Raw genomic sequence first — 11,451 nt, 5'->3', positions numbered from 1 at the left:
GTTAAAATCCCATACATGATCCGACTGGACTATTACTTTTTAAAACTTGTCTTTAAAACTACCAGACTTAACCTTTAAAACACTGTCCTATAGGTCCAACCATATGAACCAAATGCTCAGATATACTAATCTGAACTAGCCCTCTGGCTATCTATAATACACCAGTGATGCTTTACCAAGTAACCTCCATACCCTATGCGCTCTGCAGCATAGAACCCACTCTGTAAGGGTCAGCATATCATAAGTTAACTTGGTTACCATAGAGTCACAGGAATCAAACCTGGTCTTCTCTAGTGGTCTACTCTGTGGATCACAGGAATCAAACCTGGTCTTTCCTATTGCACTGGTCTTGGGTCAAAGGAAGTAATCCCTGTCTTCCCTCACAGTTATAATTCACTGGGTTTTCGAAACACAACATGTTATTAAGCCTGGTTTGACTCATTGCTCATCATTAAACTGAAAACAGGATACATGCATAGACAAGGGATTAACATACACTAGACAATAGGCAAAAGCACATTCTAATACATTTATACCTTAACTGACTAACTATTACATCACTTTACATATATCCTTTTACATACATCATGTCCACATTATGCTATACACAAACATACTGAAGCCGACACTCTGATGCTTCTGACTTCCCAGCTAACCCTGTACCTGCAAAACTGGGATTAAGGGAAAGGGATGAGCTTCTAAAGCCCAGTGAGTAGAAACACTGAAAACAGTTCATTCATACGCACTATATATGAAAATGCATCACAACACAAACATCTCAATAAATCTTGGATTAGACATGACCCCAAAACTCCCTCGACGGGCTATTGAAGTCGCCTTGGTCCAATCCCCACTAAGGTAGACATGACCCCAAAAATACCCTCTGTCAACACTGGCCCCCCCCAAAGGAGCTACACAGGGCATTCCAACAAGTAATTGCCCAACTGACCTGACACAATGACAGGAGCCGAAGCTTAGGCTATTGGAGTCGCCTGGGTCCACCTAATCTCTGATCACATAATATGCAATGCTTCACATTCGTGATTCTAATGCAATCACCCTAATATATATCATAGCATTCATGATGCATGAACTATGCTAAAGCATTATGTCTCTTTAATAAAAGATTAAGTTTAGTTCTACTCACCTCTAGCCAATGCTTGGCTAACCCTGGGCTAACTCTGCAAACTCTGAAGCAACACTCACTGCTGCTCTCTCTGGTTCCTCTGTTCTGTGCCTACACAGATGGACTCAAGTGAGGGACCAACATACTCTAACATACCTCTAAACATCTCCCCTTAAGACCCCTTAAAACACCTCAAAACATGCATGCAAAACAAGCAAAGGAAAGCTGGACAGGGCACCTTCGGCAGCACCTTCGGCGGCCGAATGTTTCCTCCAGAGACGAAAGTCAGGCATGTTCGGCGGCCTAACTTGGACTTTCGGGGGCCGAACCTGGGTTCATCCAGAACTCAGTTTCGTGCATAAGAACGCCTGCCATCCGAACTTCAACCCTCCAAACATGCATCCAACCTCTCCAAACATACTCTAAACACTTAATCATGCATATAGGAGTCTTAAACACATTAAAACTCCAACAAATAACACACAACAACCACAAACAAAGCATAGGATCCATACACCCTAATATGCACAACTCATGCATACACATGCACAACTCCCCTTTCCCCTCATCAAACTCATTTAAAACATAATTAAAACCAAGGATTCACACTTACCTATTGAAGAACAAAGGCTGGCGTGACTCCTAACTTGAAGAGATGGAGATTCAAGCTTCACAAGCTCCTAAACTCCACAACTTCTCAAAACTCCCTTTAACTCACTTAAAACCTACTTTTCTTTGAAAGATTTGATGTAAAACTATGGAAGATCATTGAGAGAAAGCATGAGCAAGTTCCTGAACCAAAGGAGAGCCTAAGCACCTCCTTAGTCGGCCAAAAGCACCTTTAAAAGTGCACCACCGCTTCACGTTGGGTGGCCAAAGCTCCATGCAACACCTCACCACTTTAGGGGGCCGAACCTTAAGTTTAGGGGGCCGAACGTGGGGTACTTTCGGCAGCCGAACTTTAACTTTAGGGGGCCGAAAGTGGGAAAATCTTCCTTAGCCTTTTCTCTTAAAAACTCATTTCCTTTTCAAATCAAAAACTTAAAACATATCAAAACATTTTAGAAAACCTTCACTCTACCCTTCAGGGAAACTCTGACATTCAAAATTCCACCGGACGGTAGGAACTCCGATGTCTGAACTAGCCGGGTATTACAATCTCCCCCCCTTACAAAACATTCGTCCTCGAATGTTAAAAACAAACAGATAAGCAAGTAAAGCCTATCACTTCTCTCTAAAGAGAGAATCTATACCTCTATTCTCCTGATCTGAGTTTATACTCATAACCTTTTTCTGAACTCCACAGCTTTCGCTGCGCTACTCTGATCCTTATTCTTCTTTTCTTTCTCTTAACTAAACTAATCTCTTTGTGAAAACTCTCACTTTTAATTCTTAACAGATACAAATCTGTAATGATACCAATCCGTAATCACACTGGAATCACAACCAGTTTCCACTAACAGTTCCAATAGATCATCAATCTTTTCTACCAATCTGTATTACCAACCTTGTAATACTGATCCTTGCCCGCCTTTCTTCTTCTTTACTAAACTGACTTAATCTCTAACTCTCAACAGGTATTGCTCCAATCTGTACTCTGATCATACCAATCTGTAATCCAATCTTCTTTGATTAGAACAGTTAGTAGATCAATCAATCCTATCTAGGAACACCTGTAATTGCTTAGTAGTGACCCTGTTAACTGTAAACAGTTATAACAAAATCTCAAGAGTCTATCCTTCGTTTTCCACAACAACACTGGAATCTTCCAGGGTGAGGTACTACGTCAGATACACCCTTTATCCACTAAGCTCTCTTATACTTTTCTGACTCTTCTGAACTCTCTCTTTCTCTGCAGGTGCCATCCTGTAGGGTAGAAGGAAAGAAATGATTCTGCGGCCAGATATCATTCTCATTCCAACCTCTAATTCTCTAACAGATGGTAAACCTGACAGATCATCTGGGAAACATCTAGAACTCTCTCTCTAGTAAAGGGTACTGAGGCTGATTCCCTGTCCTGACAAACTTGCTCACAAGAGTTAGAACCCTCTGACAACTTTTCCTGTATAACGATGAGCCTGCGGGACTGATATCAACTTCTAGGCATCTATACTGTACTCTATTCCTCTATACTCTGTCCTTTTTAAGGACTAACTATTGATCCATCCTGAGCTCTAAACTCTCCTACCTTGTCTCTGCGGACACAGGTAGTACTATGAGTAGCTAGCCAATCCGCCCTAGGTTGACATCATCAGTCACCCCTAGAACCATAAGGTCAGCTGGATCGCATCGCCTACTCTGTATAAACTCTGAACTAAACTGACTGACTCTGCATCAGATGGATCATATTCAGGTCTACTGACCCTGAGAAAAACACTCTAAGCCCAGAAGTCATCAAATCCACTCTATCAATGGCTCATAAACAACAAGGAAAGTGAAACACTGGGTCCAAAACAAACAGCATACACATCTGAACACTTCCAAGTGAACGCATCTGACGTCACCATGTATGATGTGTTTGCCTCCTACTGAGTCAGGGTGCAGATCCAAGCTAAAGCTAATGGAACTTCCCTCGGGAATTTACTGAAGAAAAGGCTCTCCCTTCTTCCTCAGCCTCACCACCATCTAATCCCAGACTAACTCTAGTCTCTTTATGAACTTACCTTCCTTTTCTTTTCCTCTTACTCTGACCCATCTTATCCTTCTACTTATTCATACTTACTGTTACTCTTTTTACTTCTTGTTCTATTTTCTGCCTTATTTACTCTTATTCTTCTTGAGAAATCAATTCTCACTATGCCTAGGTTTATGAAAACCTGAGATCCTAACATCTCATAATAACTCTCTCTTTAACTCTTCTTTGAAATTCTATCTATTTATCTTTTACTTCGATTACAACAAAAGACATCCTATCAGAATCCTCAAAACACATCAGAACATTCATAACAAAATGAACATACCTGGCACTACTGGGTCTGATGTGGCTGCCTCCTGTTGAACAACTCTACTTAAAAATGTCCGCTGAGACTGAGCTATCCAAGGTGCAGTACGACACTCACGAACTACATGTCCCTCCTGACCACACCTAAAACATGCTGTTGTCCCTGCAAGACAAACTCCCTTATGCAGCCTTCCACACCTCTCACATCTAAAGCTATCCCTATTAGAACTCGAACCCAACCCTGACTTTAACTTATTCCAAAACTCCCTCTTCTTTGACCCTTTAAGGCCTCTGACTTTCTTTTTCCCCCTTTTAGCAGCTGTACTCAAAATAGAGGGGTCAACTTCTCCTGAACTAGAGATCCTGGCATCCTTATTCTGGGTATCATCTACAGACTCTTCGTCCATATTCACTTGCACTCCTATATCCTTTCTTTGCACATCTAATTCTATCTCTCTCCTTACATCCATTCTTTCCCTGTTTTCCTCAAAAGATCCTTCAGATGGGTCTGATTCCACAGAATAACTAGCTCCACTCATCCTAGTTCTCCTGAATAACAACACATCAAGAAACAAACATTAGCACACATGTTCATATGAAAACACATGAATTTACAATATATACATGCATTACATAGCATAACATTAATAAGCATGAGTATTCCACATCAGCATGCAAAACAACTTCCTATCTTAGTGGACATGATTTTACTTATTGTGTTTTGCCTTACTATGACCTCTAGACCAACCTCTTTCCGATGTAAAACATCGTACTAATGAGGAACCTCTGCTCTGATACCAACTGTAACAGCCCGGAAACCGGTACCCTCTTTGTAACGGCCCAAACTGCTCGGCACTAGGATCCAGATCGGCTTAAGGCCGCCGGGACCCGTAGTAAGCCTGCTATGAACTCTGTGTACCTGTTAAAATCCCATACATGATCCGACTGGACTATTACTTTTTAAAACTTGTCTTTAAAACTACCAGACTTAACCTTTAAAACACTGTCCTATAGGTCCAACCATATGAACCAAATGCTCAGATATACTAATCTGAACTAGCCCTCTGGCTATCTATAATACACCAGTGATGCTTTACCAAGTAACCTCCATACCCTATGCGCTCTGCAGCATAGAACCCACTCTGTAAGGGTCAGCATATCATAAGTTAACTTGGTTACCATAGAGTCACAGGAATCAAACCTGGTCTTCTCTAGTGGTCTACTCTGTGGATCACAGGAATCAAACCTGGTCTTTCCTATTGCACTGGTCTTGGGTCAAAGGAAGTAATCCCTGTCTTCCCTCACAGTTATAATTCACTGGGTTTTCGAAACACAACATGTTATTAAGCCTGGTTTGACTCATTGCTCATCATTAAACTGAAAACAGGATACATGCATAGACAAGGGATTAACATACACTAGACAATAGGCAAAAGCACATTCTAATACATTTATACCTTAACTGACTAACTATTACATCACTTTACATATATCCTTTTACATACATCATGTCCACATTATGCTATACACAAACATACTGAAGCCGACACTCTGATGCTTCTGACTTCCCAGCTAACCCTGTACCTGCAAAACTGGGATTAAGGGAAAGGGATGAGCTTCTAAAGCCCAGTGAGTAGAAACACTGAAAACAGTTCATTCATACGCACTATATATGAAAATGCATCACAACACAAACATCTCAATAAATCTTGGATTAGACATGACCCCAAAACTCCCTCGACGGGCTATTGAAGTCGCCTTGGTCCAATCCCCACTAAGGTAGACATGACCCCAAAAATACCCTCTGTCAACACTGGCCCCCCCCAAAGGAGCTACACAGGGCATTCCAACAAGTAATTGCCCAACTGACCTGACACAATGACAGGAGCCGAAGCTTAGGCTATTGGAGTCGCCTGGGTCCACCTAATCTCTGATCACATAATATGCAATGCTTCACATTCGTGATTCTAATGCAATCACCCTAATATATATCATAGCATTCATGATGCATGAACTATGCTAAAGCATTATGTCTCTTTAATAAAAGATTAAGTTTAGTTCTACTCACCTCTAGCCAATGCTTGGCTAACCCTGGGCTAACTCTGCAAACTCTGAAGCAACACTCACTGCTGCTCTCTCTGGTTCCTCTGTTCTGTGCCTACACAGATGGACTCAAGTGAGGGACCAACATACTCTAACATACCTCTAAACATCTCCCCTTAAGACCCCTTAAAACACCTCAAAACATGCATGCAAAACAAGCAAAGGAAAGCTGGACAGGGCACCTTCGGCAGCACCTTCGGCGGCCGAATGTTTCCTCCAGAGACGAAAGTCAGGCATGTTCGGCGGCCTAACTTGGACTTTCGGGGGCCGAACCTGGGTTCATCCAGAACTCAGTTTCGTGCATAAGAACGCCTGCCATCCGAACTTCAACCCTCCAAACATGCATCCAACCTCTCCAAACATACTCTAAACACTTAATCATGCATATAGGAGTCTTAAACACATTAAAACTCCAACAAATAACACACAACAACCACAAACAAAGCATAGGATCCATACACCCTAATATGCACAACTCATGCATACACATGCACAACTCCCCTTTCCCCTCATCAAACTCATTTAAAACATAATTAAAACCAAGGATTCACACTTACCTATTGAAGAACAAAGGCTGGCGTGACTCCTAACTTGAAGAGATGGAGATTCAAGCTTCACAAGCTCCTAAACTCCACAACTTCTCAAAACTCCCTTTAACTCACTTAAAACCTACTTTTCTTTGAAAGATTTGATGTAAAACTATGGAAGATCATTGAGAGAAAGCATGAGCAAGTTCCTGAACCAAAGGAGAGCCTAAGCACCTCCTTAGTCGGCCAAAAGCACCTTTAAAAGTGCACCACCGCTTCACGTTGGGTGGCCAAAGCTCCATGCAACACCTCACCACTTTAGGGGGCCGAACCTTAAGTTTAGGGGGCCGAACGTGGGGTACTTTCGGCAGCCGAACTTTAACTTTAGGGGGCCGAAAGTGGGAAAATCTTCCTTAGCCTTTTCTCTTAAAAACTCATTTCCTTTTCAAATCAAAAACTTAAAACATATCAAAACATTTTAGAAAACCTTCACTCTACCCTTCAGGGAAACTCTGACATTCAAAATTCCACCGGACGGTAGGAACTCCGATGTCTGAACTAGCCGGGTATTACAACATTCGCCTTACCCGGATGATACTGAATCTTACAATCATAATCACTGAGCAATTCGACCCACCTTCTTTGCCGTAAATTCAGCTCTTTCTGACTTAAGATGTACTGTAAACTCTTGTGATCGGTGAAGATCTCGCATTTAACCCCGTAGAGGTAATGCCTCCACATCTTGAGTGCAAAGATAACTGCTGCCATCTCTAGGTCATGGGTGGGGTAATTCAACTCGTGCTTCTTCAACTGTCTAGAAGCATAAGCAATCACCCTGTCTCTCTGCATCAAAACACAACCCAATCCCACTCGAGACGCATCACAGAACACTGTGAAATCTGTATTACTAACAGGCAGAGCTAACACTGGTGCTGTGGTCAATCTCCTCTTGAGCTCCTCAAAGCTCTCTTCACACTGGTCTGACCAGACAAACTTCTGGTTCTTCTGAGTCAATTTAGTCATAGGAGCAGCTATTTTCGAGAAGTCCTGAACGAACCTCCTGTAATAACCTGCCAGTCCCAAAAAGCTTTTAATCTCAGTCACTGTCATGGGTCTGGGCCAGTTAGTTACAGCCTCTATCTTCTTGGGGTCTACCTCAATACCCTCTGCTGATACCACATTTCCCAAGAAGGCAATGCTCCGTAACCAAAACTCACACTTCGAGAACTTGGCATACAAACCATGCTCTCTCAGTGTCTGCAAAACAATCCTCAGATGCTGGGCATGCTCCTCTGCATCTCTGGAATACACTAAGATATCATCGATAAACACAATGACAAAGTGATCCAGAAACTCACTGAAAACTCTATTCATGAGATCCATAAATGCTGCAGGGGCGTTAGTCAACCCGAACGGCATCACTAAGAACTCATAATGCCCATATCTGGTCCGGAAAGCTGTATTAGGTACATCTGTCTCTCTGACTCTCAACTGATGATACCCGGATCTCAGATCTATTTTCGAGAAACAACCTGCTCCAGCTAGCTGATCAAATAGATCATCAATCCGAGGTAAGGGATACCTATTCTTGATAGTGACCTTGTTCAACTGTCTGTAGTCGATACAAAGTCTAAGGGATCCATCCTTCTTTCTGACAAAGAGCACTGGAGCACCCCAAGGTGAGGTACTAGGGCGGATGAAACCCTTATCTACCAAGTCCTGCAACTGTTCTTTCAACTCGGTTAACTCAGCTGGCGCCATTCTGTAGGGAGGTATAGAGATAGGTCTGGTACCTGGCAATAATTCAATGTCAAACCCTATCTCCCTATCAGGTGGTAGTCCTGGCAAATCGTCTGGGAACACATCGAGAAACTCTCGGACTACTGGTATCGAAGCTGGCTCTCTAACCTGACTGTCTAGCTCTCTCACATGAGCTAGAAACCCCTGACAACCCCTCCTAAGCAAACGATGAGCCTGAAGGGCTGAAATCAAACCTCTGGGTGTACCTCTCTTGTCTCCTCTGAAGACACACTCTGACCCATCCTGGTCTCTGAGACTCACTAACTTCTCTCGACAGTCCAACGTAGCACTATATGCAGATAGCCAATCCATCCCTAGAATGACATCAAAATCTGTCAAGTCTAGAACCACAAGGTCAGCTGGAAGGCATCTACCCTCTATGAAAACTGGACTGAAACGACAGACTGACACCGCCACTGATGGGTCACATCTAGGTCCACTGACCCAGAGAGGATACTCTAACTCAGAAATGATCAAACCCAATCTCTCTACGGCTCTCGAAGCAATAAAGGAATGAGAAGCACCGGGGTCCATCAAAGCATACACATCTGAACACCCAATGATGAGATTACCTGACACCACTGTGTTCGACGTGTTAGCCTCCTCCTGTGTCACTGTGAAAATCCGTGCTGGAGCTATCGGATTTCCACCTCGGGAACCTGCTGCTGAAGTAGAGGCTGCCCCTCTCCCTCTACCTCTGCCACTACTCTGAGGCATGACTGGAGCTGCTGGCTGTACTACACTGCCTGAACTCATCTGCTGAGATGGTGCCATAAAAGTCATCTGAGGACAATACCGAGCAATATGCCCTTCCTGTCCACATCTATAACAAGCTGTAGATCCCAACTGACAAGCTCCCCTATGTGGTCTTCCACATCTCTGACATACTGGATTAGCTGTGCCAGAGCTTGAGCCACTACCAAATCCCAGACCAGACTTAACTTTACCCCAGAACTTTTTCTTTGCTCCTTTTGCCTTGTCCCATCTCTTACTGTCTGACGTACCTGTACTAGGGGCCTTAGAACTCGAAGCCTGTACTCTTGATTGTTTCTGAATATTGGAACTTGCCTCCATTTTCCTGGCTGCATCCACTATAGAGTGGAAACTCTCCTTTTCTGCTGGAAGAATCAAGGAAGAATACCTGGGATGAAGTCTCATAGTATATCTCCTTGCCTTCTTCTGATCAGTATCATAGGCTTGACCCACATACTGAAGCAAATCCAAGAACTTGTCTGTAAATTCATCAACGCTCATTTCATCTGTCTGTCTCAACTGCTCAAATTCCACTACTTTCATCTCCCTAGAACTGTCAGGAAAAGCCCACCCTGCAAATTCATTGGCGAACTCTCCCCATGACATACTGTCCATCCTGGGTTCCACATAGTTTTTAAACCATTCCTGAGCTTTCTTGCATTTAAGTGTGAACCCTGCCATTTCAATGGCTCTACAATCATCTGCTCCCAACTCACTGGTTATCATCCTGACTGATCTGAGGTATTCAAATGGATCATCTCCTGGGTTAAACTTAGGAGCATCCAATTTCAGGTACTCTGTCATTTTCACCCTTCTTCTCTCGGGTAAATGAGGTCGAGGTATCTGAATTACTGGTTCTGGTTGTGGTGGAGGTACTGGTTCATCTTGTTCTGGATACGCTGTACTTTGATGCACAGGTGAGGGTGGATACATGGGATATGGTGGATCATAATGAGGTATGTATGGCATGTAAGGAGAATATGGGATGTAACTGGAGTACTCCGACACATCTCCCATTGAATAATCTGGGTCCTGAAAAGAGAATGGATAACCAAACCCCGAGGCCTGAGTGCCTCCCTGAAACTCTCCCATACCCTCATCAGACCTACCAATACCCATGCTTTCATCCATGGCCTGTTCTACCTCCATAGCTTCTCTCACTTCCTCCGATCTTCCTCCCCTAACAACGCCTCTTCTGCTCTCGTCTAAAGACCTTCTAGGGTCCATTGACATACCTTCCCTGCTTGATCTCTGAGATCTTGCCCTTGGCAAAACAGGAGGTTGAGCATCTACTCTCTCACTTTCTGGTGGATCTCTAGTCAATCGAACTGATCGACGAGCTCCTCGCATCTTAACTTTCTGAGAACAAAACACACAATATAGCACATCAACATATATACAGCACATGTCAATAATACACATGCATATTCATGGCATAACTTAACATCAAAAGACAGGACTAACATCCTATCCAAGTGGACATGTTTTCCTATTGTGCTTGACCAATTCTATCCTCTATGAGCCCGACACTCTCTCTATAGGTCCGATCATGTGAACCTAGGGCTCTGATACCAATCTGTAACGACCCGAAAATGGACCGTCACCGGCGCTAGGATTCAGGTCGGCATAAGGCCGCCAGAACCCGTAGCAAGCCTGCTATATTCTCTGTGTACCTGTAAAAAAACTCATACATGATCATATATTTTCTGTGAAAATAAAAACTTTTCTTTCTCTAAACTATGGCTTAACCTGTGCATGCACAATCTCTATACTTTGTACTCTGTACCCCTGACTAGAGCTTGCTCTAGATGGGTTAAATCATACCTGTTAAGCCTGGTTTTTCACCTGTTTGTAAAACAGTTATATAACTTGATCATGTATACAAAAGACTTATAAAATAGAATAACTAAGTCAAGCACACTTTAACTATTTACACAACTAATACATCTCTTTAATATTACATATCCACTCTAACTATTACAAGCTCTCTTTTTTTTTTTATGCACCTCTGACTTGCCCTTGTACAACCTGTATACTGAAACCTGCAAAACTGGGAATAAGGGAGAGGGATGAGCTCTATAGCCCAGTGAGTAGAACAATAAAACCTGTCATTAAAACATGATCTTATGGAATGCATCATATCACAGACAATTCACATCTAGGGTAAACCTGTCACCACATAGTCCCAGTATCTAATCCGT

The 11,451-nt window shown here is 42.9% G+C and overlaps 1 protein-coding gene across 1 annotated transcript; it reads right to left on the bottom strand.

The window, feature by feature from the left end:
• Window positions 1-1,178: 1,178 nt before the first annotated feature.
• On the bottom strand, window positions 1,179-6,187 carry LOC122721696. Its single transcript, XM_043950186.1, has 3 exons — window positions 6,136-6,187; window positions 4,087-4,616; window positions 1,179-1,237 (listed from the first exon to the last, which is right to left on the bottom strand). Exons 2-3 carry the CDS (start codon window positions 4,604-4,606, stop codon window positions 1,203-1,205), a joined length of 555 nt encoding a protein of 184 aa, XP_043806121.1. The 5' UTR covers window positions 4,607-4,616; window positions 6,136-6,187; the 3' UTR covers window positions 1,179-1,202.
• Between the last annotated feature and the right edge of the window lie 5,264 nt (window positions 6,188-11,451).

This window comes from Manihot esculenta, chromosome 1 (genome assembly GCF_001659605.2).
Source record: "Manihot esculenta cultivar AM560-2 chromosome 1, M.esculenta_v8, whole genome shotgun sequence".
Lineage (NCBI taxonomy): Eukaryota > Viridiplantae > Streptophyta > Magnoliopsida > Malpighiales > Euphorbiaceae > Manihot > Manihot esculenta.
The sequence above is the reverse complement of the archived record's forward strand: the minus strand, read 5'-3'. Positions and strand labels throughout refer to the sequence as shown.